Source organism: Oryzias latipes, chromosome 9 (genome assembly GCF_053564925.1).
Source record: "Oryzias latipes strain Hd-rR chromosome 9, Olatipes_Hd-rR_3.1".
Lineage (NCBI taxonomy): Eukaryota > Metazoa > Chordata > Actinopteri > Beloniformes > Adrianichthyidae > Oryzias > Oryzias latipes.
Window position 1 is genome coordinate 4,288,376 of NC_136245.1, and position 26,783 is coordinate 4,315,158.

Here is a 26,783-nt window from a genome sequence, read left to right on the forward strand (position 1 = left end):
AGATGACAATAAACTGTTTGAGCCACAACAAGGTGGAGCGCCACAGAAGAGGGGGGAGTTGCGCTCTTTACGCACGGCGCGAGGACATCTCTGCAGTGCGCCCTGACGCGAGCGCTGCGTTCTGAAGGGGCTCCGCTTTGGAACCAAAGACTTTTTTCTGCTTTAAAGCTTGGTGGGGGGTTCTGCTTCGGTGGTTGAGATGTCGGGACAGAAACCGTCGTTGAAGACCGGCGGCTCCGCTCAAAGCCGCTTTCAGGTTGACGTGGTCACGGAGGCTTCGTCCGCTGCATCTGCGGGTCAAACCCCTCCGGTCCCTGGGACCATCGATGGCCTGCGGCCTCCTGAGGAGTCCAGGGGACGGTTCAGGGTGGTGGGCTTTCTGGACCCCGGTGCGCTTGGCACCGCCTCGGACATTGGGCTCCCCCCGGACGTCTTCCACGAGCCGGACGGTACAAAGAGCGACTCAGTGAGCCTGCACTCCACCGGCACGGGCCACACGCACATCTCTGACTCCCATTCCAACACCTACTACATGCGGACCTTCGGCCACAACACCATCGACGCCGTCCCCAACATCGAGTTCTACCGGCAGACTGCGGCGCCTTTCGGGGAGAAGAGGACCAGACCGTCCCTGTCGGAGCTGCACGATGAACTCGATAAAGTAACTCGATTTGAAAGATTTTCTTCTTATTTTCCTACAAGAAAATTAAAAAACTCTGGATGAAAAGTACCTACAATAGTTATGTTTACGCGCCGAAAATGACCAAGAAGCAGAAAATGACCAATTTAGTTCAACTTGAGTAAATTATTTTAAAAATCAGGATTTGTGCTTCTTTTAACTGTTTCAACCTAAAATAAAGTCAACTCATAAAGACCATCTGAACCCGAGCTATACCAAAATACAATTTATGAAAAATTCCAGGCTAAAGAAAATTCAAATTACATTATAAAACGTTTGGATTGAGGTCACTAGAAGTGTCAGCTTGTTCAACGGACTGTCCGATTCTGACCTCCAGCAGAATTGAAGCTGCGCCTCTTCCAGATCTGAGCCAGGGGAGCGCGCATTCGAAAGCGCTTCTCTGAGTCTGACGCGAGGTGTGTCTACATCTAAAAGGGGGCGCGTCTAGGGAAATCCTTCAGCTCTGACTAACTTTGAATTTTGAATGTTGCAAATATCTTTGAATTTTGAATGTTGCAAATACGTGTCTGCCTGTCTGTGCGTGCATGCATGCGTGTAGTTAGGGTACATGTGAGGAAGCATAGTTTTAGGCAGCCAGTGCGCGTGCTCATGTGTTGCTTTACCTTAACCATCAATGCAAACCAGTGAAATTCGATCCCATCCTTACAGGGCTTAGTCACCCTAAAACTAAAAAAGAAAAAACAGAACTTTTGAGAGGTTTTAATTCATCTTTCAATAGATTTTCAATGCTCAACTAAAAACATAAGTAAATAAAAACTGTGTATTTGCCATTCCTGTCTTTTTTCAACTCCAACTGCGTCATGCAAGAGAAAGATTAGGTAAATCCCCTAATTGGCCCCAAAAGAAAAAACAGAAATTCAACCCCCCCCCCTCCTCCCTCTGTTTTTGCTATGAAAATAATGTTAACAATTGCTGCTAAATTATTTGTTGTTAAACTCAAGTCTCCAACTGTCAGGGAGGGAGGGCTGATGAACCCGAAGGACCCAAAATGCAGAGACACCGGGAGGCACACAGTTCCAGGGCAAGGGGTTTATTCTTAAACAAAAGTGCTGCAGAGCAGGGAAACAGAACTAAACTTACTGTGGGTTAACATGAAAACAGGGCAGAAGAAGCCATGGACATGACAGCCAGGGAAGAGACATTTATGGACCAGCACAAGAGTAAGGCAGGAACAAGACTTAAATACAAACAGCAATGACAAGACACAGGTGAACATGATCAGGAGAGATTGGGACCAGGGAAGTAGAACTCAAAACCATGACATAACAGTAAACCTTTCAAAATAAAACAGGAAACAGAACGGAAAGAAAAAGCCAATACAAAGAACCCAAACCATGACACCAACAGGTGAAGTGTCTCGATGATGGACATTAGAGACAAAAACTCTTGTCTGTGGCAGACAATTTTTTTTTTGTCGCACTGTAAATGTAAACAAGCAGTCAATAAACAAATCAACTTTCCATTGAACTCCTGAAATAAGCAGAATCGTGTCTGCATTTTAATTTAGCTGATTGTGAAAAAAAGACAAGCTGTAAGTTAAATAACAACACTCAGTTCAAATTGTTACGTTTTTTCTTTACTTTAACTTGATTTTTTTTTAAAAGGACATCAAAAAAATGATTATTATTGAAGTTTTATGTTAAGGAGCAGCTTGAAGTCATCAGTGAGAGCTCACCTGCTATCAAAGTCAAGTATTTGACTCTGCATCTAACCTCCTGCTACCCCAAAGGGCCTAAACTGTGGTGGGATTCACATAAATGACCTGCTATCCACACCAAAGAACAAAAATGAGTGCAACACATGGAGTGGAGAGAGAAAAAAAACATCCCAAAATGAGCAAATCTGATGTCACGGCAATAACATACATGAAAAGTGAACATGAAAGGCTGTGGAGGGACGAATGCTTCTTCAGTTTTTTTGTTTGTGAACAGGCAAGAGGGGGGTAGTTGCCTCCACATGAGCAAATGTTAAAAAAAATGTAAAAAAATAAACGTGGTTTGATTTGTTTTTGTCTTTAGTTCTGTGCTTAGAAAGGATCGTGGAAAACAAGTGAAAGAAAAATTAAAGCGTAAACTTTTCAGCCTTCCGATGCTGAAAAGTTATCCATTATTTTTTTACTGAGTTTATTAACGTTTATTTTCTGGGTGTTTCCCTTGAGAAGGACATTCAGCAAACTGAAAAGCAAATGAGGTGGCTTGGCTTTCCTTTTTTTTCATCTTCTTTAGCAGAAGAACATCTTTTCTGACTCAGTCCCACAATGCATTGCAGTCACAAAGTCAAAAGCAAAGTCATAACCTATCGTAGCAGGTAAAGCTGTGAATCATAAAGCATTAAAGATACCCCAGAAAATACATTTTAACTTGTACAATTATATACTTTGTAATATTTTTCTGGTTGTATGTTTTTGTTCTTGAAAGTTGAACAAATAAAACTTGGACTTTATAGGAGGTTTTCCACCTCTGACCTTTTTCTCATTATTCATTCTGCTTTTCTGCCTTATCAGGAACCATTCGAGGACGGTCTGGCCAATGGAGACGAACCATCGGCAGCCGAAGAGGCAGCAGCTTTGATGGCCAAAGAGGCGAAAGGAGGGATGGTCAAGTTCGGCTGGGTCAAAGGAGTCCTGGTTAGTCTCAGGTGGAGCGTGTGGAGAAAAGCCGGTTTAGTGAAATCTGGACCTCTTGTTTGCTGGCAATCATCTGCTGTGGGACAATAAACAGCAGCACATGTGCCCTGGTTCTTCATCCTTCTTCCTCATCACTTTGTGTCCTCCTTTCATTCCAGGTGCGCTGCATGCTGAACATCTGGGGCGTGATGCTCTTCATCAGGATGTCCTGGATTGTGGGTCAGGCTGGAATTGGTGAGTATCAATGAGACCTTGATGGTATCAGATGGTTTGTTTTCATGTGGATCACGATGCCTTGAACTAGATCTGCTCTTTACTCTTTCACTTTCTGTTCCTAGTAGCAAGTGATGAGCAGCGTTCCAGATTATGACTGACTAAAAACACCAACATTTGAAAAAAAACCAGAAAAACACCGAAATCTGAGGTTCAGCTTCCCTGCTTTTAATTCTTTAGTGACAAAAGTCATGTAGGATTATTAAAGAATAACCTTAGGACATAAAATGCCTTTGATTTATTATGTTAGTGCGGATGATCTGTAGTTAGTCTCTACCTTCATCCTGGTCTCGGGTTCTCTAAAAGGTCAGATTCTTTCAGTTGTCAATTCTAATACATTCAGATTAAGGAGTATGTTACTTCTTTTTCGTGTAAAATTAATAACATTTAAATTTCCTATGTCATGCTTTTCTTAAGCCTTTCAGAGGAAACTATATACATTTACATGATAATATATTATTACCTTTGGCCCATAATGTTTTAGTCTAATAAACGAGCCTCAGAGCGCATGCTCGCTCAGTTGAATCGATGTTTCGGGACTCGATGTATTTGCCTGTGACCCCGTGACCCTGAGCATTTCCACACACTCCTCTGTCCCACAGGAAAACACTGAGATTGACTTTCTGTAACACTTCTGTGCACTAAGTTTTCGTAATGTCTTAATTGTTTGAAAAAATATCCAACATTTTGCATTTATCTGATACAGTTTAGACTTTGCCTTTCACATTTTGCATAACCAATAGTTAAGAAACAGATCTTTTTTAAAGCAAAATCATCTGCTTTTCATCCTAATTTTAAAGAGTTGAAATAAATCAAATGTAATCATTTGATGTTTGTTTTTTTTTTTTACTTTGACTTGACATTTCCTAAAGTATTCCATTTTTAAAACAGATGTTTACAGGGTTTTGTGTCATCTTGTTTTTTTAAACAGGACTCACGATTGCGATCATTCTGATGGCTACTGTGGTCACCACCATCACCGGTCTGTCCACTTCAGCTATAGCAACCAACGGCTTTGTCCGAGGAGGTGAGTCCTGAGGCTTCTGCGGCACTCAGCCTGCACAACAAAGCCACATAGAAAACACAGAAAGCCTGAATTGTATATGTTAAGATAAATATGCGACTCCTTTGGACACATTTGGTTTGGTTTAAGTTAACCAGAGTTTATGTCCTCCAATAATCGTGAGCAAGTTTTCAGTCTGAATACATCTGACCCATTTTTCAAGGTGATTTCAGTTCGTCTCCAATTCGACTGAGATTCTTCGGTCTGATCAGGCTCCATGCTTGGAGCAGACCAAAACGGCCAACGTAGGGGTCAAATGATCTAAACACAAGTAGAATGTAGCAACCGATGATCCGTGGACAAATGTAAAGTAACGGTTGTCGTGTTGACGTCAGCCTAAAAGCTATCTTGTAGGTCCTTAGCAACTTTCTCTTAAAAACAATGCCATAACACCACAACGATGAGACACAGCAACTCATTCAAATGTGGTCGAATGAATGCAGATTCATTAGGGCAACTTTTAACGTGATTCACGTTGCTTTTCACAATCCATATGTCATAAACACTGAGCAGTGTGCCTTCTTAGCCGTCATCTCCTCAGTAACCATCTTGCAGCATGCCTCCACCGGACCAAAGTAAAAAGCCGACGTTGATACGGACATTCAAAATTGCTCGTAATTCCTGGCCGATGAGTGAAGAGATCTTTAGTCACATTGTTTTGTTTACAAGCTTTGGTTCAAAACAGGAAAGTCTGCTTGCTGGCAGTCTGAAAACAGACCAAACGCAAGGTTCAGGACTCGATCTGCACCAAATTAACCATTGTGCTATCCTATGGGGTCAAGATGATGTGTTCTCCCTACCATGACAAAGGTGGATAAAGGTGAAGAGGATTTCATGTAATCCATGGACACCAGTGAAGATCACAAATCATTGAAGAAAAAAGGTTCAGAGCACTGTCTAGTGGGTCTAGATGACCCCACTCCCAATGTTAAAGTGCCTAGGATAGCACAAGGGTTAAGCTGACTCAGTCTGGACAAACAGACTTTTCCATTCTGATCACACCCTTACGTTCATGCCTCTAATGACATTTTTGAAACCTCTCAGACCCAGAAAGAACAACTGAAACCACCAGAGTGTTTGCATTCCCTAAAACTCTCCAATACCTTTACGAGTCTTTGACACCAACTTGTAACACTATTTTCTCTGAGGTTCTCCTGTAAACATTTGCTTTCAGGTGGTGCATATTACCTCATCTCCAGGAGTCTGGGGCCAGAGTTTGGAGGCTCCATTGGCCTCATCTTTGCCTTTGCCAATGCAGTGGCTGTGGCCATGTACGTTGTAGGCTTTGCTGAGACTGTTGTGGAGATGCTCAACGTAAGGAAACTTTATTATAACGAATCATCTTTATTTTTCTTGACTGAGCTGTCAAATGAATAATGACATGGTTACTGGCTGCAGGATGTGGATGCTCTGATGTTTGACGAGTTGAATGACATTCGCATCGTTGGGACTCTGACCGTCATCCTGCTGCTGGGAATCTCTGTGGCCGGAATGGAATGGGAAGCCAAGGTGGAGATGAACACTCAATTCTTTTGCTGTAGCCTTAGTTTAAAGGAATAAAAAAGGTTTTGATATTTCATAAAATTCATTCAAACTTTCCAGCAGCACAGCTCAATGATAAAAAAAAAAATCTGAGATGAAAAAAGTTGACATCATTTTAATGATTGTAGTATATTTGCAACAAAGTTGCAACTCAAAGTGCTTAATTTAATAAATATAGTAAAATGTCTATTAAGTAAAATTCCACAAGTAAGATTCCTTAAAATGTCAAAGGACATGCATGAGAACTGGAAGACAGTGGTGGGATGTTCTGTAGAGGAAGCAGAGGAGTTCCAGGTGGAGGTGGGACTGCACCAAGGATCAGCTTTCAGCTCCTTGTTTGCTGTGATGATGGACAGATTGACAGATGAGATTAGACTGGAATCTGTGTGGACCATGATGTTTGCAGAGGACATTTTGATCTGTAGTGAAAGTAGGGAACATGTATAGCAGGGCTGCTCATTCCTAGTCCTCGAGATCTACCACTCTGTCTGTTTTCCAGATCTCCAAGCCCTGCTAGCTGCTGATTAGCTCAATCAGATGTTTCCAGATTCTGATTGAATGAACACACCTGGCCCAGTTAATCAGCAGTAAGCAGTACAGGGAGAGCTGAAAAACAGGCAGGTTGGTAGAGAACCAGGAATGAGCAGCCCTGAGGTGGAGGAACATCTAGAGTGGTGGAACGGTGAGATTACAGTGCGCAGAGGTGGAGAAGGTGAAGGACTTTAAGTTCTTAGGGTCAACTGTCCAGAACAACATAGAGTGGGAAAGACGGAAAAAATGGCATGTGCAAGCCGGTTGGAACTGGTGGAGGAAGGTTTCAGGTGTGATGTGTGACTAAACAGTGTCTTCCAGAATACAAGGAAAGGTGTAGAAGACTGTGGTGGGAGCAGCTAGAGACACGGATGCAGAGACAGGAGGCAGAACTGGAATGAGCAGAGATGAAGATGTTGAGGTTCTCTTTGGGAGGGATCAGGAATGAATGGATCAGGAATGAATCCATCAGAGGAACAGATCATGGTAGATGTTTTAGAGTCGAGGCTAATCACATCCGTTTTGGTGGGACTAAAGAATAGAAGTCAATAAGACATCCAAATTTAATGTGGTGCAGACAGGCTTCCGGTTAAAACTATTTATTGGTCTGTTCAAAATAGATGAAATAAAAAGTTGTGAGTCATCTGCATAGTTCCGGCTTAGTTCCATGGTTTTTGATAATTTCCGGAGGGGGGGGGTTAAGTAAACAGGATTAGTTGATCTGGACCATTGCTTACAAACAACAGTCTTCAAGTGCCCTGCATATAGTAGCTTTTTCGTTTGTCTGAGAAACTTTAATCCAATCATCAGCTGCATAGAGACCTGAAAATGAGTCATAGTTATTTGAATCAGGTGTCTTAGCCCCCAAAAAAGGAAATCATGCAGTACAGGAGGACCACATATGAATAAACATGTGAACAAAGTCTGGCAAATTCTTTGAATTTGAATTGGAGTCTAGATTGTAGTCCTGGAAGACTGATAAGGAAACATACTTGGAGTGTCAAAGTTGGATTATACACACAGTGACAGTTTTTTTTCTAAACCTATATTTAAATTATAGGCTAAAGGTATATTAAAATTTTAATATGACCATTTAGGGAATTTTAGTGAAATTATTTGATCTTTATTGCTCAGTTTTGGCTCATCATTAAGAACAGTGCATATGAGTTTAGTTAGTGCCAGAATCAAGGAAAGAAATGTTTATCAACTGATATTATACTGTAAATGAGATTGATGTGTTGTAATTCAACATGCACATATATGTTTTATAGATTTATTTTCTTTGTGCATCAGGCTCAGATTGTCCTCTTGGTGATCCTGTTGGGAGCCATCGCCAACTTCTTCATAGGAACCGTCATGCCATCCGAAAACAAAAAGCCAAAAGGATACTTTGGTTATCAAAGTCAGTCTTTACTGTGATTTTTCCTTTTCAAATATTATTTTTGTTGTGTAAAAAGCCATACCCCATTGTGATGTTGTACTAACTGTAATTTTGTTTTACTTCTGCTCTCTGGCAGCTGCCATTCTCGTGGAGAACTTTGGACCAGATTTTAGGGATGAAGAAACCTTCTTCTCTGTGTTTGCCATTTTTTTCCCAGCAGCCACTGGGATCCTGGCTGGAGCCAACATCTCCGGTGACCTTGCTGTGGGTTTTTAGACGTAAACAAAGCAGTTTTGAGAAATAACTCCAGATTTCCAGCTCCACCTGATGTAGGACTGATGTTTCCATTTCTACAAAACATTTGTGGTGCAGCCAAAGCTCCATTACACAAAACACCAGTTTAGACAGTCAATAGATTGGCCAACATTCTTTTGATTCAGATGTTTGTCTGTCAGATAGTTGGGACTTTAGTTTAATGTTATTCAAATTATCTTTAATTTATGTTTTGGTGCTTGACAAGTTGTAATGCTTGGTTGTGTTAGTCTTTTAGTTACCTTTGAGGACTCTGTGTTTGGCTCCCCTGGGATTTGAGCCCCTAACCATCATACCATTGGCAGACAGGCTGATCAAATCAGTGAGCCACAGAGTGAAAACATATTTTAAGGTTTTTTTAAGTGTCAGACGTTCCGTTTCCTGTGAAGCTTTTGTTTTGGGCATTCTAGTTTTTATGGACTAACCGTCATGTAAAGTAAATTTGTCTTGTACCCAAATGCATATTTTATGGTTTAGCAAAACAACTTTGACCCTTATGATGTCTCCATGATCAGGACCCTCAGTCTGCGATCCCTAAAGGAACCCTGTTGGCCATCCTCATTACAGGACTCACCTATGTGGCTGTTGCCATCTCCACAGGTAGGCTTGAGTCTAACTTTTTTTTAATCTACATTGGGATTTATTTAACATTGATCAAGTTCTTGTTCTGGGTGTACAGTGGCGCAATGGTTAGCGCTCTTACTTGACTGGCAGCAAGAAGGCCCCCGGTTCAAGTCCCAGCTGGGGGACCTGAAACAGAAAACCAATGGGGGACCTTTCTGTGTGGAGTTAGCATGCGTGGGTTTTCTCTGGGGACTCCATCCATCCAAAAAAATCCATTAAAGATTAATTGGTTGCTCTAAATTGTCCCATAGGTGTTAACGGGTGTGTGATTTGTGGCCCTGCGACAGAATGGCAACCTGTCTTTGCCCATGAGGGGCTGGGATAGGCTCCAGCAGCCCCGTGACCCCGAAGGGGACAAAATGGTTTAGATGATGAAAAAAAAAAAAAGATCTAGTTCAGTCAACAATATTAATAAAAATATACTAAAATGTTAGCGCGGATGTTAACATTAAGTTGGGAGAGTATAATTATTCTTTTGGATAATTACAGTCATACTATTTTTATTCCAAGGTTTTTTTTTAATTATGTTTTAAACCTTATTTAAACCTTAAACTACAGAGCATATTTTCAAGAGGTAAGACTTTTTAACATTGATACATTGATCTCCCCATATCCCTCCCAACCCCAAACATACCCACATCCAGGTCCTACATAAACATACTCACGTATACATACACATATACAAACTGAAGAATCAACATTTCAAGACAAAACAACTGGTCAGATTTCTGGCTAGTGCCTCGAAAAAATGTCTGACCGTGTTTATTTTGTCTCATTTTAAGGTGCAACTATTGTCAGAGATGCAACCGGTGACCATAACGACACAGTGGTGGACACAGTGAACTGCACAGACGCTGCCTGCACACTCGGCTATGACTTTTCCATCTGTGAAGAGGGGGGCTGCAAGTACGGCCTGATGAACGATTTTCAGGTGAAAACAATAAAAAGACGCACAACTGATGCTTGAAGTAATTTGAAAAAAACCTGTTACAATACAACATGTTGTGTTCATTAAATCCTCTGCAGAGGACAGAACTCTGAGCTGCTTTAACTCCGTCAGCCATATTTTGGTTTCTGGTAGTTATTTTATTCAACAAGAAAATAGCAATGAAGGGTAAGATTTTTAGAGTTAAGACCATCTTACATTTTGATTATTTAGAGGTAAAAGCTGATGTGGGATAGTAAAACATAATACATTCATTTTTGTTTTTGTTTTTAAAACCCACTCCGATCATCTTTTTATCTATTGTCAAAGTGTTCCCAGTGGTCTTTTAATCAGAATTATGCTATTTTTAGTCAAAATCCAAAAACCTGTGTCATTTTCTAGGACATAGTTTGTGCAGAGCGGCAGGGGTTTATCATAAATTCACCTCTGAGTGGGACTGTTGATGCAGAGCAAACTCGCCCTCCCTCCCCCTCTCTGTTGCTTAGAGCTCGGAGAAGGGAGCTGGTGGCCGGCTGGCCCAGCGTGTCTTCTGTCACCAATACCATCTTTTCCAAACCGCATTTCTTCATCTCCTCCTAATTCATAAAGAAATACTGAAAATTGCAATTTTAATATTCTTTTTCTTTATATTTGTCCTCGTCATCAGAAAAATTCCACAATAATATGTTAAAAACATCAAAAACATTAGTTTCATTGGAATGTGCCTTTAGAATATTTTGATGAGAATGTTTTGTGTAATTACTATTCTCAAGTTTATATTAACATTTTGATTCTTCCATTGTCTATTACAAATGAAATGTTTTTATATATATAGTTAACTTTTTAAGTAAGCCTTCCCCCCACTTTCCATCATCCATCAGTTTGTTTACACCATCTCCTGCTAGCTTACAGCCCCTTACACCCCCAACCTACCATTAGCAATGCAAAACAATGGTGAGCAATATTGGAACTATCCAGTCATACAGTTTTGATCTAGATTCCAGCTCAGACGAGGAAAACCAAGACAGACATGGATCTATTTGTCTGCAGGTACATGTATCAGAATGGAGCGGAGCAGGGGGCTAATGGCCCACTGATTGTGGCCTCTACGTCACAGCTACATCTTTTTCCAAATGCATTCTGTCTGCTCCTGATTTGCAACATTTTGAAAAAAGAAATACTCAGAAAAGCAAAACTTCAACTTAATTGTCATTATTTGTCCTCCCTCATGAGAAAAATGCTTCAACAGTATGTTCAAAACACTATTTCCATCAGTGGTTCTTTCAAATGTATTGAAACTGTACTCAATGGCTGGTTTGGCATTAGGGTTCAAAGTGTTTGTAATAATAGACAGTAACCCTTCAGGGACGAGGAGGAATGTGTGTAAATGAAGGCACTCAGCGCAATGACGTGTGTCCACACGCCCGCAGCTATTGTTTGCTCTGAAAGGCAACACGGTGGCTACGATGAAGGCTGTCAGGATAGAACAATGTCTTATTTCCCACCGTCCTCTCAGCTGATCTCTGTATGCTGACGCATCCACTTCAGACAAACTCGTCCACGTGGACCGACCTTGTAACCTTTCGGTTCTTAATTTTAACATGTTAACATGAAAGTGATGGTTTTTTTTGACCAAACAGAGACAAGTTTATCAAGATTTAAACTTTGAACTTCAGCTTTTTTTGTGGCTTATCAGGTAAATGATGTGGCTTGGTGCTGCCTCTCTGGATACAAACACACACTTGTGCGAGTGTGCGACAGACAGAGCCGTTCCCTAACAAAGTGCAGCAAACATAATAGTGACTGTTGTCTCGAGTCACAAGCTGCTCCACACAGATCTGAATGAGAGCATTGAGAACCAACCACCTACACACTGTGCACTGAAATGCATGTACGCACAGATACATGAACACTGTCACTGATATCACTGACAAGGTGCAGTGTTGTGTCCCAAACCCTCAGAATGACAGCCAAAGACAACAGTGGAGTTGCATGAAGGAATGTTTTCCTAATTTATCCATAAACATTTAGTGAAATGACACACTGAAGATTCATAAAACATAAGCACTAATGCCATAAACACATTCAAACTGAGGACAAATGTTTTCAAATAAAATGTGTGACTGCTCCTAGCGGTAGTGTATTACCACAGTAACTCCGCAAAGTTTGGATCGGGCTTACTTCCCCGCCCACAACTCAGAGGAAAAAATTCATATTAAAATGCCTCTGGGAATGCTTTGACAATGGATCAAAAGATGATCAGAGTGGGACTTCCATCTGTATTCTGTCGGAACTTGAAAACAGTAACATTTTCGTTTACATGACAGAAGAAACATCTCGTCAAAGACCTGCGGCATGTTTCACGACAGCAAAATGACAGTGATGTGTTGAGTGAGTTTGTGTGTTTTCTGTGTGATGCACAGGTGATGAGCCTGGTGTCGGCCTTCAGCCCTCTGATCTCTGCAGGCATTTTCTCTGCTACTCTGTCCTCTGCTTTGGCCTCGCTGGTCTCTGCTCCCAAAGTCTTTCAGGTTAAGCTCTTCCTTTGGTTTATTGGTTTTGTCTGAAAATGTAGGGTTCATACAATGATCTAAGCAGAGCAGCAAGAATAATTTTGCACAAAGAAGTAACAAAAAAACATCACTGTCACCCGAGAAACAGAGCCTCTTGGAGAGTTATTGCTACTGAAGAAGGATCTGCTCTTCGAAGAAAAGCAGAAGAAGTGACCCTTCACTTTGGTTCATATGAGTGTAAAAATAGTTCAGAAATGTTGCAGGATTCAACAGGGGATCAAGATCTTATTTTTGAATCAATGAAGAGACAAAGGCTGTCTTGTTTTCAGGCTCTCTGCAAAGACAACATCTATCCCGGGCTGAGTGTGTTTGCGAAGGGGTATGGAAAGAACAACGAGCCTCTCCGGGGTTACGTCCTAACTTTCTGCATCGGCCTCGCCTTCATCCTCATCGGTAGGCTGTAAACCCGACTCCTCTGTGTCAGAAACAAACATAACAGTTGGTTTGGGTAACAAACTCGTGGTTTTTCTCTCCTCCAGCCGAGCTGAACGTCATTGCTCCCATCATCTCCAACTTCTTCTTGGCTTCTTACGCACTCATAAACTTTTCTGTCTTCCACGCCTCTTTGGCCAACTCTCCAGGTAAACTCTGCTGCCATTTTGGTTTTAGTTTAGGATGACGCTCACCAGGAGCATGACTAAAATGTTACAGTTTTTTTTTAAATGTTCTTGAATTGAGCTAAATTGGAGTTTTTCTCTCTACAGGGTGGCGTCCTAGCTTCAAGTACTACAATATGTGGGTATCCCTGGCAGGAGCCATCCTGTGCTTCGTGGTCATGTTCGTTATCAACTGGTGGGCGGCCCTGGTCACCCTGCTGATTGTGCTTGCTCTGTACATCTACGTCAGTTACAAGAAACCAGGTGGGGGCGCCATGGTGCCTACATAAACACAGCAAACTCAGAACATTTTTGGAACCGCTGTAAATAAATGCTCATGAACGCCAAGATGACCTGACACCCTTGCTGTAGCAGTGAAATCCTTCATCCTGTGGAGCAGCAGTGTTGTGAGAAAAGCAGACGGGGGCCACTAACACCAGACAATACAGAGAAGTCTGACTTCTACCTGTCCAGCGTTCTTTTGTCCATAATGATCTGATGAGTTCCCATACAGTAGGTCAGTGTTTTTCAACCAGTGTGCCGCGGCACACTAGTGTGCCGTGGGAGATGGTCAAGTGTGCCGTGGAAAATTGCCCTCATTAACTGATCTAAAAGCATTTCCCATCTCCAGGAAATCAGCTCTTTGTTCATCCAAACAGGTCCTGATAAAACACTGAGTCTTCTTCTTTCTCTTTCGGCTTTTCCCATCAGGGGTCGCCACAGCGAATCATCCTTTTCCACCTCACTCTATCATGGACATCTTCTACCCTAACATTAGCCAACTTCATGTCCTCTGTTAAGACATCCAAATATCTCCTCTTTGGTCGTCCTCTTGCCCTCCGGCCAGGCAGCTCCATCTCCAACATCCTTCTACCAATATATCCACTATCCCTCCTCTGAACATGTCCAAACCATCTCAGTCTGGCTTCTCTGACTTTGTCGCTAACACAGGCAACATGAGCCGTCCCTCTGATGTACTCGTTCCTTATCCTGTCTAACCTGGTCACTCCTAAGGAGAACCTCAACATCTTCATCTCTGCTACTTCCATCTCAGCCTCTTGTCTCTGTCTCACTGCTACCGTCTCTAACCCATAGAGCAGAGCTGGTCTCACCACTGTCTTGTACACCTTTCCTTTGAGTCTTGCTGACACTCTTCTGTCACACAACACTCCTGACACTTTCCTCCAACCGCTCCAACCTGCCTGCACTCGCCTCTTCACCTCTTTTCCACAATCCCCATCACACTGAACTGTTGACCCCAAGTACTTAAACTCCTGCACCTTCTTCACCTCAGTCCCCTGTAACCTAACGCTTCTACCTTGATCCCTCTCGTTCAGACACATGTATTCTGTCTTACTACGACTGACCTTCATACCTCTTCTTTCCAGAGCAAACCTCCACCTCTCTAGCTGTTCCTCCACCTGCTCTCTACTCTCACTGCAAATTACAATGTCATCCGCAAACATCATTGTCCAGGGAGATTCCTGTCTTACCTTGTCTGTCAGCCTGTCCATCAGCATAGCAAACAAAAAAGGACTCAAAGCTGATCCTTGGTGTAGTCCCACCTCCACCTTGAACTCCTCTGTCTGACCTACAGCACATCTCACCACCGTCATACTTCTCTCATACATGTCCTGAACTACTCTGACATACTTCTCTGCCACTCCAGACGACCTCATACAGTACCACAGCTCCTCCCTCGGCACCCTGTCATACGCCTTCTCTAAATCTACGAACACACAATGCAGCTCCTTCTGACCTTCTCTGTACTTTTCCATCAACATTCTCAAAGCAAAAATGGCATCAGTGGTGCTCTTACGGGGCATGAAACCATACTGCTGCTCACAGATCTCCACCTTCTTCCTAAGCCTGGCTTCCACTACTCTTTCCCACAGCTTCATTGTGTGGCTCATCAACTTTATTCCTCTATAGTTGCTGCAGCTCTGCGTGTCACCCTTGTTTTTAAAGATCGGGACCAGAACGCTTCTCCTCCATTCCTCAGGCATCTTCTCACTCTCTAAAATCCTATTGAACAACCTTGTTAGAAATTCCACTGCTGTCTCTCCTAGGCACTTCCATACCTCCACAGGTACGTCATCAGGACCAACGGCCTTTCCGCTCTTCATCCTTTTCAGAGCCTTCCTAACCTCATCCTTTCCAATCTCTGCTACTTCCTGCTCCACAACAACCACATCTTCCTCCCTTCTTTCCCTCTCATTTTCCTCGTTCATCAGCTCCTCAAAATACTCCTTCCATCTTTTCTGTACACTCTCCTGGGTTGTTAGCACCTTTCCATCTCTGTCCTTAATCACCCTTATCTGTTGCACGTCCTTCCCATCTCTGTCTCTCTGTCTGGCTAGCCTGTACAAGTCCTTTTCTCCTTCCTTTGTGTCTAACCTGTCATATAGCTCATCGTAAGCTTTCTGTTTGGCCTTTGCCACCTCTCTCTTCACTCTACGCTGCGCTTCCTTGTACTCCTGTCTACCTTCCTCAGTCCTTTCTACATCCCACTTCCTTTTAGCCAACCTCTTCCTCTGGACGCATTCCTGTACTTCCTCATTCCACCACCAAGTCTCTTTACCGTCTTTCCTCTTTCCAGATGACACACCTAGCACCTTCCTACCTGTTTCCCTGATAATCTCTGCTGTAGTTTCCCAGTCCTCTGGAAGCTCATCCTGACCACCCAGGACCTGCCTCAACTTCTGCCTAAATTCCTCACAAGTTTCTTCATTCTGTAGCTTCCACCACTTGGTCTTCTTTTCTGTTTTCCCTCTCTTCTTCTTCCTGACCTCCAGAGTCATTTTACACACCACCATGCGGTGCTGTCTGGCTACACTCTCTCCTACCACCACTTTGCAGTCATTAACCTCTCTCAAATGACCTCGTCTACATAGGATGTAGTCCACCTGAGTACTCCTACCTCCACTTCTGTATGTCACTCTATGTTCCTCTCTCTTCTGGAAGTAAGTGTTGACTACAGCCATTTCCATCCTCTTCGCAAAGTCCACCACCATCTGTCCCTCCAGATTCCTTTCCTTCACACCAAACCTGCCCATCACCTCCTCATCACCTCTGTTGCCCTCACCAACATGCCCATTAAAGTCTGCTCCAATAACAACTCTCTCTCCTCTGGGAAAACTCTCTATGACCTCATCCAACTCACTCCAGAATCTCTCCTTCACTTCTAAGTCACAGCCAACCTGTGGCGCATACCCACTGACTACATTCACCATCACCCCTTCGATTTCTAACTTTAAGCTCATCATCCTGTCTGAGACTCTTTTCACTTCTAGAACACTGTTTACAAACTCCCCCTTCAGAATCACTCCTACCCCGTTTCTCTTCCTATCAACACCATGATAGAACAGTTTGTATCCTCCTCCAATACTACGTGCCTTGCTGCCCTTCCACCTTGTCTCCTGCACACACAGTACATCTACCTTCCTTCTCTCCATCATGTCTGCCAGCTCTCTGCCTTTCCCTGTCATTGTGCCAACGTTAAGAGTCCCTATTCTCAAACCTATGTTCCTGCCTTTTCCCTTCTCTCTCTGGCCACGGACCCTTCTGCCTCCCCTCTTTCTTCCACCAACAGTAGTCAAATTTCCACCGACACCCTGTAGGTTAACAGCATCGGTGGCGGTCGTTGTTAACCCGGGCCTCGACCGATCCGGTATGTCTAAAGTGTTGTGGATGATTCGCATGGTTATTTTGGCAATTTTTACGCCGGATGCCCTTCCTGACGCAACCCTCTCTATTTATCCGGGCTTGGGACCGGCACAGAAGTTACTGGCTTGCAACCCCTGTGGCTGATAAAACACTGAGTAGTTAGGAATATAAACGATCATAAAATACTTTTTTATTTGTGTTTATTTGATTCTATTAAAGACATTTTGATAAGAATGACGGTAACGCGAAATAGCTGCAGCTATAACTGTGTAAGGAAAAGTCCCGCAGCTTTTACTGTCTCCACGACTCCACCAATCATTCTTGAAGGCTTAATCACATGTCATCAGTCTGACCAATCAGAAGTGGTTAAAGTCTCCACTTCCTTGTTCCAAATTAGCTCATAACTCAGTCAGTTCCGACAAAAACACCGGCTAAAGCTCGTCTTTAGCGGTGTAGCTTTCCACAGAATCCGGTATCAGACCGTGGAACAAGTGAACAAAACCATGAAGCTTAGAGACGCGAGTCTTTCTGCCGTTTTCTGGCAGTTTTTACACTACATCTCCCATGATGCATTGGCTTAAAGGGACAGCGTCTTGAAAACAAAACGAACATACAGCTTGTATGTAACTTAACTTTTATTACATCTTTTAGAAAAACATCTGCAACTTCCTGCTTTTTCTGCCACAATTATCACAAAAATGCACGTCAGATTGCCGGGGGGGGGGGGGGGGGCTGTAGATCAAAACAGACTATGACTTTCTGCTTTTTTTTTTTTTTTTGGGGGGGATGCTGGTGTGCCGCGGGATTTTTGTCGAGGTTAAAGTGTGCCGTGGCTCAAAAAAGGTTGAAAAACACTGCAGTAGGTAGCAGTTTGCAGTCTCTGTTGGTTCACCATCCACCAACATAGAAGTAGAATTACATTGTTTTTTAGTTTTTTAGAGATGTGGGTAGGTTGCAAAAAGGTGTTTTAGGGACAAAACTGTTTTTTTTTTCTGATTTCCACATGGACTGTCTTATTGAACGTCATGTCAGTTTGGTTTACGTTGTTGTTTTAGCAGCAATGTCACAGTGGGACAAAAAAGTATTTGTCAATCACAGATTCTGAAAGTTGTCTTACTTAAAAACGTGAGAGAGGTCTATAGACCTAATGTTAAACTGTGAGAGAGACAGAATGTAAATGAATGCCTAGTCCACTTCAGAACCTTTGTTGTGACTTTTACAAAAGTGAATTTCACAAAATCTGATGAGTTTCTTTAATTCAGAGGCAGCGTGTATGGGGTAGATGGTGTACACTGAGCGTATAGCGCTTTTTTCCTTCCTCAAAGGTCCAAAGTGCTTCACAGTCACAGTCCCATTCACACACTCATAGTGCCTCTGCTGCTGAACACTGGCACCAACCAATAACCACCAGATGCAATGTGGGGCTCAGTGTCTTGCCCAAGGATACAGAGGGAGGCAAGCCAGGAATCAAACATGCAGTCTTCCAATCAGAGGTCAACCGCCCTGCCACTGCGCCATGGCAGCCCCATAATGAAGGATAATGGAAAAAGTCCAGTGTTTATTTAGAGCAGAATGTTAATACTAACATGAAGTTAGCTATAACTGTTTGAAGTTGAACCCAGGTCAGTTTTTAATTTTATAGTTGTTTTTTTTTTTAGCAAAACAGCTTAACTGACCATTTTTGGTGAGCTATTATTCACTTTATTGGTAAAAAAAACCAAGAGTGGTTAGGTAAGATATTTAGTTGAATTGGTACAGTCATCACCATAGTAACATCAGTTCATCTCCTCATCCTGTGATTTGCTGTTTGCCACAGATGTGAACTGGGGTTCATCCACTCAGGCTTTGATCTACAACCAGGCTCTGACTCATAGTCTGAACTTGACTTCAGTCGAAGAACATGTGAAAAACTTCAGGTCAGTGCGAGGAGACTCTAATTGTTATTACAATGCAGGACTTTATGTCAACCAATTGTTTTGTGTGCAGTATATGCTGTTTGAAGAAATGATCACATAAACAATTCTACCTTACATTGCATTTGTAGGATCCTGTCACTCATCTCAGTGTTTGTACTGTTAGGAGCGAAGTGGGCTAGAAGCTTTACTCAAAAAGACATAATGACAGTCAGTTCAACACATGAACTCCTAACCAATTAATCGCTTTAGGGTTTGATCAGCCCAACTTGACTCCCAATTCAAAGGAATAATTCTGATTCAGTGTGCAGCTGTAATACTATCAGATGAAAGCAGTTTGTATTCTTTGATTTGTAGGAATAATTGTGGGAATTAAACATGCCTTTCTTTCCCGCAAATAGGCCACAGTGCTTGGTGCTGGCCGGTTATCCGAATTCTCGACCCGCTCTGCTTCAGTTGGTCAACTCTTTCACCAAGAATGTGAGCCTCATGGTCTGCGGTCACATCCGAACGGTACACACCGACACACCAAACTCTTGAGGTTTACATGGAACCAGTCCTCCAAAGTCCTGTTTCTCCTGCAGGTCTCCCGAAGGCCCAACTTCAAAGAGCTGACTCAGGATTACGCTCGCTGTCAGCGCTGGCTCTCCAAGAAACGCATCAAGGCGTTTTATGCTCCAGTTTTTGCAGAGAACATGAGGTACGGAGCGCAGCTACTTCTGCAGGTATGAGCAGCACATCAGCATTTTAAATATGAGCACATTTAATAACTTTCATTAATGTGAAAAATAAGTTTTGTGTAGAATTGGGCTAAACAATTCATAGTTTCTTTCAGGCTGTTGGTTTGGGACGTCTGAAGCCTAACACACTGGTCATGGGCTTCAAGAACAACTGGAGTGATGGAGACATGAGAGATGTGGAGAACTACATCAACATCATACAGTAAAGACCTTTCATTGGTCGAGTTTTTCTTTTCTTCATCAAACTAATTTGAAAGTGGACCAAAGAAGAACAACCTCAGTGCAACAAAGCAGCTCCAAACCTTAGAAAAGCAGCATGTTACAAAGACTTAACATGTCTGGATTGGATGTGCTCTGTCAAGGAAAATCAATCTCAGAGTTTTAAAAGTCAAAAGATAAACTCTGGGTTTCTATGTTGAAGCAGAAATCTGTCATTGCAGTGACGCTTTTGACCTGCAGTTCGGAGTTGTAATCCTCAGACTTCTGGACGGACTGGACATCTCTCACATTCAGGGACCAGGTACGCCTCTCTAAAGGTTCCACACTGGGCACCACAGGGCTTCAATTGATGACAAAACACATGAAGCAGCTGGTAAAGTTGTAGAAAAGACTCAGGGAGAAGCCATTTCCTGTCCACATTTGGACGTGTCTCTTTAGTGTGTGGTAGCTGAAGAGATCAAGTAGAAGAAGACTTGACCATGCAGGTTTGTTAGCATCCCCGTAGGTGTGTGGGTTTAAGGTTTTGAGAAGTCCTTTACTAAGGACAGTTTGACTCAGGAAACATTTTAAACCTCATCAGATCAGTAAGTTTCACATCATGGTGACATAATGACATTTTCACCAAGGCTTGAATCATTCAATCCTTGAATCAAACCTTGCGAAATCTAGATTACTTACCCATAATTTTAAAAAGCTGTTAATGACAAATTTCCATTTTTTGGTAGATTTATTTAGGAAGTCCCTTGAGTCATATACGCTTTAGAAGATAAGATTGTAGGTTGTGTTTTTCTGGGAATTCTAAAGGGTGAGCAATCTGAAGAAAGAACATTTCCTTAAGATGTTTCTGCTCTTGGTTGCATGGTGGTATAGTGGTTAGCAGTCTTGCCTCACAACATAAAGGTTTAAATCCCAGCTGGGACCTTTCATGCATGGTGTTTGTCCGTAGTCTAGAAGTATGCTTCATAGGTTACTTGATGATTCCAGGTGTTCCCTTCGTGTCAATGTGATTGTGTGGCCCTGTGTTGATGTAGCCTGGTTAGGGTGGTGCATCCCCCTATTACCCAACAGTAGCTGGGATTGGCTCTGGCACCCTGATGACCCCCCTTCTGTTTACTCCTGAAGTCTTCTCTTTCCAGCACAGAGTTTCCGAATTATGATAAGTCATTTAACGTCTCAGTTCTCCCCCACAGATGAGCTGCTGTCATCCCACGAGAAGCCACCAGTGGGCGCCAAAGATGCCTTAATATCTGTCAACTTGGTGAAAGACTCGGACTCGGACTCCTGCCCTTCAAAGTCCACCAGCAACCAAAGCAGCCCACTCATCATACGAGGTTAAGAATCAGACCATTTCCATTTGTTCTGGACTGCCAACGTTCCCCACTGACTAAAGATCATAGGACTTAGTGTGACTTTGTGTATTTAGAACATGTTTTGTTGTTGTGTTTCCTTGCAGCTACAGATATCAAGTCTCCTCTGAGTCTAACTGACCAGCGGCTGCTGGAGAGCAGCCAACAGTTTAAGAAGAAACAAGGCAAAGGAAGCATCGATGTGTGGTGGCTGTTTGATGACGGAGGTCAGTTTTCAGCCCACCCCCACATCAGTGACACCCCCTACAACTCTGCAAAATACCAAACCCGTGTTTGCCTAATGAGTACAACATTTTGACAAATAAACGAGAAAAAGTTCATTCGGGGTGAAGGACGAGTTGTTGCATCAAAAAGATGCCCTTCACTTTCGATGTCTTTCTTTAGGGCAGCTGTTTAGGGGTCAGTTTCACAACAGAAGGCCGTTAGTTTAAACCCCGGATCGTTTTTGTTTGTGTCAAATTTCAGTGTTCTTCTTAAATCAGATGCAAACTGAGGTGGGTTGTTTTGTGTTTTAGTTGTGTCTCATTTCAAAGAGTTGTGCCAGAGTGCAATAAGGCCTGGACTCAAACGAGTGACTTATTACTTATTATATTATTAATTATATTATTAATTACTTAAAATATCACTGTAGTGTCCACTGCACCAATAATTAAATAATTATTGAATAACAATTTAATTTAATTTTTAAGATTGATCTACTATTGATGACTATTCTATGGAACATCTTTTCTTTGATTATTTATGAATAAATATTTACTATTTATTTTGATTCGAATGAAAACTAAAGCTGTAGACACTTCTAAAAAGATGATTCCTTACTGTATACTAAGGTAATGTTAAAACGTGTACAGTTGTTACAAGCCAGAGGTACTTTGTCACAAATACGGTTCAGAACTTCTCGACGGATAGAAAGATAGATGCGTGTATGGATGGACATGTGGATAGACAGATGGATGGACATGTGGATAGATAGATAGATGGACGGATGGATGGAAGGATGGATGGCGTCACACAAACTGGTTGAAGTTCACTCTGTCCCTTGTGTGTCTGCAGGTCTGACTCTGCTCATTCCATACCTGCTGACCAATAGGAGTAAGTGGGGCGACTGCAGGATCAGAGTCTTCATCGGAGGGAAGATCAACCGAATCGACCATGACCGTCGAGCGTGAGTCCTCAGATGTTACCAGGTTTCATTTTGTTGGCAAGATGAGTCAGGATTAGGCAGTTTTTAATTCTGCCAGACACGCAGTACTTTACAATCCAGAGTGATGTAAATCAAAGACATCTCAGTCTCATTTTTTTACGACTCACGTTCATGAACCAACAGCAGCTCGTGTTTCAGATGTTTGAGTCTTGTGCTCCACACATCCTGTTTGTGTTTCCTCAGAATGGCCACGCTGCTCAGCAAGTTCAGAATCGATTTTTCTGACATCAACGTCCTCGGGGACATCAACACCAAACCCAAGAAGCACAAGTAAGAGTTCTGATGAGTCTACAGACATGAATCCGCTCTGTGCCGCAGAATTTACACTGACAAGGACCTGAGAGTCCAGAGAGTGCCGTTCGGAAATGGCAGAAAGGTTTTGTCTAAGTGATCAACAGATTATGAATGTTTTAACATAAAACAGATGCTGCATATAAACAATGACGTTTTTGCTCTGTAAAGACCTGGTTTTGTTTTTATCGTTGGACCAGTAAGCTGAGCTTCAAGGAGCTCATTGAGCCGTACAGGCTGAAGGAGGACGACATGGAGCAGGAGGCTGCGGAGCGGCTGAAGGCTCAGGAACCTTGGAGAATCACGGACAATGAACTGGAGCTTTACAAGGCCAAGGTTTGCCCATCCAGCACTGCTCTAACTAATTACTGAGCTAAGCTCTGATTGCACACCAGACTGGCACTCACCTGCACTTCTCGTGTGACTTTCAGACCAACCGTCAGATCCGGCTGAACGAGCTGCTGAGGGAACACTCCAGCTCCGCCAAGCTCATCGTGATGTGAGAGCGCCTTTTTTCTGGCCTTTGTTTAGAAACTCAACATCAATACAATAACAATTAATATTTGGCACATATTAATAGTAACAGAATATATACAAGACCTACCAAATCCAAACAGCTCTTTGTACTTTATCATAACGAAAATCTATGATAAAACTTTTTTTTTCCCTAAAAACACAGCTTTTGAAAGAGGAGGCTAAAGCAGTTTCAGGTGGTACTTTTGAGGTTTCCTGGGCACTAAGCCAATAAACGAGGAAGCCATTTGAACAAAAGTAGGCAATCTACTGAAGAAAAAAAATTGTTGCTTTATGCTGACAGTAAAATGTTTCCATGAAGGAGCTCAGACATAAGGTATGAAAAAGAAATAGGAGACAGAGCAAAACCCTGTGGAACACCAGTGGACAGGCGTTGAGAGTTGGATTCCTCATTTGAAGCAGAGAATGAAATTTGGTGAGAATGTTTGTGGAAGTTAAGACAGTGAGTAAACCTCGATATGGTTTGAAACACATGGCTAGTCCTTTTGTCTTAAGCATGTAACTTCACACAGCCATGTCCACAGTGTCATCTATCATCATCAAACCACATAAGTTAAAATACACTCACATGCCCAACTGCTAGTCAACTCGCGTTTCTAATCAGTCAATCACATGGCTGAAACTGAATGTATTTAGGCATATAGACATGGTCCAGATGATCTGCTGCAGTTCAAACCAGCATCAGAACAGGGAAGAAAGGTGATTGAAGTGACTTTGAACGTGGCATGGTTGTTGGCGCAGGTGGGCTGCTATGAGGCTTTCAGAAACTGCTGAACAACTGGGATTTTCACCCACAAACATCTCTAGGGTTTACAGAGAATGATGTATCAAACTTAGGATAATTAGACATAAAATAAAATATTGTTTGAAAGGGAGTGGAAGGAAGCAAAGTTACATAATCCCTACCCTTTGTGAGAATGGTCAGAGAAAGAGAAAATATCCAGTGTGCGTCAGTTCTGTGGGTGGAAACGCCCTGTTGATCCCAGAGGTCAGAAAAACTTTGTCTGGTCTGATGAGTCTCCATTCCTGCTGCAACAATCAGATGGTAGAATTTGGCCTCAACAACATGAAAGCATGGATCCATCCTGCCTTGTTTCAACGGTTCAGGCTGGTGTTGGTGTTGTCATGGTGTGGGAGATATTTTTTGGCACACTTTTGGCCCCTTAGTACCAGTTGACTTTTGTTCCAATGCCACAGCTACCTGAGTATTGTTGCTGACCATGTCCATCCCTTTCTGGCCACAGTGTACCATCATCGTATGCTACTATCCAGCAGGATGAGGCGCCATGTCATAAAGCTGGAATCATCTAATCATCACTATTTGGTGTTTCCACACATTGGACCGGAATGATGAATTGATGTTTTTTTGCTTGTCAGCTGTGATGAGATCTGGTCATCGTTAGGTTGTAGTAAAATAAACCTATCCAGTCTCAATCCAAATGGTATTTTCCTATTTCGATTCGATGATCGATTTATCTAACTTTGAAACTATTTTTAATGGTATTAGTCGATTCGATTTGATTCTGCTTCAGCCAGGTCGATTTGGTTTGATCATAGGAATAGAAATCGATAAGTTGATTAATTATTAAACCCTTATAAATACCTAAACTTTAAGTTTGTTTGAATGGCTTCAAATATTTGTGGGATCCAGAAACCTAACTCTCTCGGCAAACTGAAGCGTTGGTCTTTGGCTCTAGATAACTTATTTTTTAAACGTTGAAACTGACTAATGTTTCTGTGTGTGTGTGTGTGTGTGTGTGTGTGTGTGTGTGTGTGTGTGTGTGTGTGTGTGTGTGTGTGTGTGTGTGTGTGTGTGTGTGTGTGTGTGTGTGTGTGTGTGTGTGTGTGTGTGTGTGTGTGTGTGTGTGTGTGTGTGTGTGTGTGTGTGTGTGTGTGTGTGTGTGCAGAAGCATGCCTTTGGCCAGGAAGGGTACGGTGTCGAGCGCCCTCTACATGTGCTGGCTGGAGACTCTGTCCAAAGATCTGCCGCCGCTGCTGCTGGTGCGAGGGAACCACCAGAGCGTCCTCACCTTCTACTCCTAACACCCGCACACGGTCCTGCTGGCTGCTCTGAATGTTTGCTTGGATTCCATTAATAAATTAATCCACTCTGTCAGTGTTTGGTTTCTTTCATGGAGGCTTTAACTCCAGTAAAACTTCAGTCTTTAAGTTTTCTTTGCATTGACTGTGATTTCTGAATATGTGATTGTATTCTGAAGGTGTATTTTTACTTTTATGAGGCAGAACAAAGTAACAGTTAACTTAATTTTGTACACTGTTTTATTCAAGTATTAACTAAATTGTGTGTGTGTGTTTTTTAAATAAAAAATTGTTGCTTTTTTCTAATGTTTCAGATTTTCTAAATCAAAATCTCATTTAAAAACTATTCAAAGAAAAGTATTTGTATCAAATGAAATGTTTTAGCTAAACATGAATCAGTCTTGCTGCTAAAAAAAATTCCAAACAGTCCTCAAAAAAATTATGTTTCAGAACACATTTTAAAAAACAATTTCCAGTTACTTTGCAGAAACATTTGTGGCAGAATGACTCTAAATTTTATATTTAACAAAAGGCACTGGTGGGCACCGTGGCGACAGGCGGAGCGGGCTTGGGCTACTTCCCAAAGACTATGGTCAGCCAGGCCCATGGCAAGGAAAGACACCGTCTTCTCCAGGAAGAGGTCCGAGCAGGTGTGGAGGAAGAGCGAGCGAGCAGGTTGACGGGTCTTCGGCAGCAGGGAGCATGGACTAGGTGGGAGAGTACACTGCAGTGCAGGCAGACATCTTGCAGGCAGACTTCCATCGGGTCCGTTTCCTGGTACAAGCTGTCTATGATGTCCTGCCAAGCCCAGCAAACCTCCATGTCTGGGGAAAGAGTGAAACACCATCCTGCCTTCTTTGCTCTGGGAGTGGCTCTTTAGAACATCTCCTTAGCAGCTGCCCAAGGGCCCTGGCTGATAGTCGCAACCGCTGGCGCCATGACCAGGGGCCTCATTTATAAACGTTGCGTACGCACAAAAGAAGGCGTACGCCACTCTCTACGCAATAGTTGAGATTTATAAAAAGCAAACTTGACGGGAAAATGTGCGGTCCTTCACGCAAGCTCTGACCCAGGCGTACGCACAAAAACGGGTGAAATGAGAAACGGCGACACCGTTGGCAGATGGAAGAAACACGTGAAAGTGAAAATGACAATACTGCCTCTCATAAATAACATGAAGACTTCACAAAGCAAGACTTACAATTAACAGCCTATACGAACACCCGTTTGATCGATCAGCAGTGAAACAAACAAAAAAACCAAACGAAAATTACAACAGAAATTCAAATGAACATTTATTTGCAAAAAGAAAAGTGAAATATGTTCTGCAATATTGGCATGTTGTGCAATTCATCCTCATAAATAATATAGTTAACAGAACGAAATAATTTACAAAACTGATATTCTCGTCAGTGTGTCCGTCTGGCGGAGCAGATATAGGTGCGGGCGGACGGACGGACAGATGGATAGATAGAGAGAGATGCATTAATTGTCCACTAGGGAAAGTTGTTTTCATAGTAAAACATTTCTTAATAAGCTACAGAATTATGGTATTCATGCATATGCCTTTAGTTTGTTTTATTTTTGATAAAACAATGTATGGCGTATGTCTCAACCATTCAGAAAGCAACAAGAAATTACATTTGCGCTGAACAATTTCCCA

The 26,783-nt window shown here is 42.4% G+C and overlaps 1 protein-coding gene across 1 annotated transcript; it reads left to right on the top strand.

The window, feature by feature from the left end:
- On the top strand, nt 1-25,426 carry slc12a2l (solute carrier family 12 member 2-like). Its single transcript, XM_004072807.5, has 26 exons — nt 1-661; nt 3,204-3,326; nt 3,485-3,560; nt 4,531-4,626; nt 5,837-5,976; nt 6,061-6,171; nt 8,029-8,137; nt 8,253-8,380; nt 8,944-9,028; nt 9,835-9,983; nt 12,401-12,508; nt 12,820-12,943; nt 13,030-13,131; nt 13,255-13,410; nt 18,629-18,728; nt 19,127-19,238; nt 19,310-19,450; nt 19,561-19,667; nt 19,906-19,985; nt 20,875-21,015; nt 21,138-21,257; nt 22,105-22,216; nt 22,439-22,525; nt 22,747-22,882; nt 22,978-23,045; nt 24,988-25,426. Exons 1-26 carry the CDS (start codon nt 200-202, stop codon nt 25,121-25,123), a joined length of 3,309 nt encoding a protein of 1,102 aa, XP_004072855.1. The 5' UTR covers nt 1-199; the 3' UTR covers nt 25,124-25,426.
- Nucleotides 25,427-26,783: the final 1,357 nt, after the last annotated feature.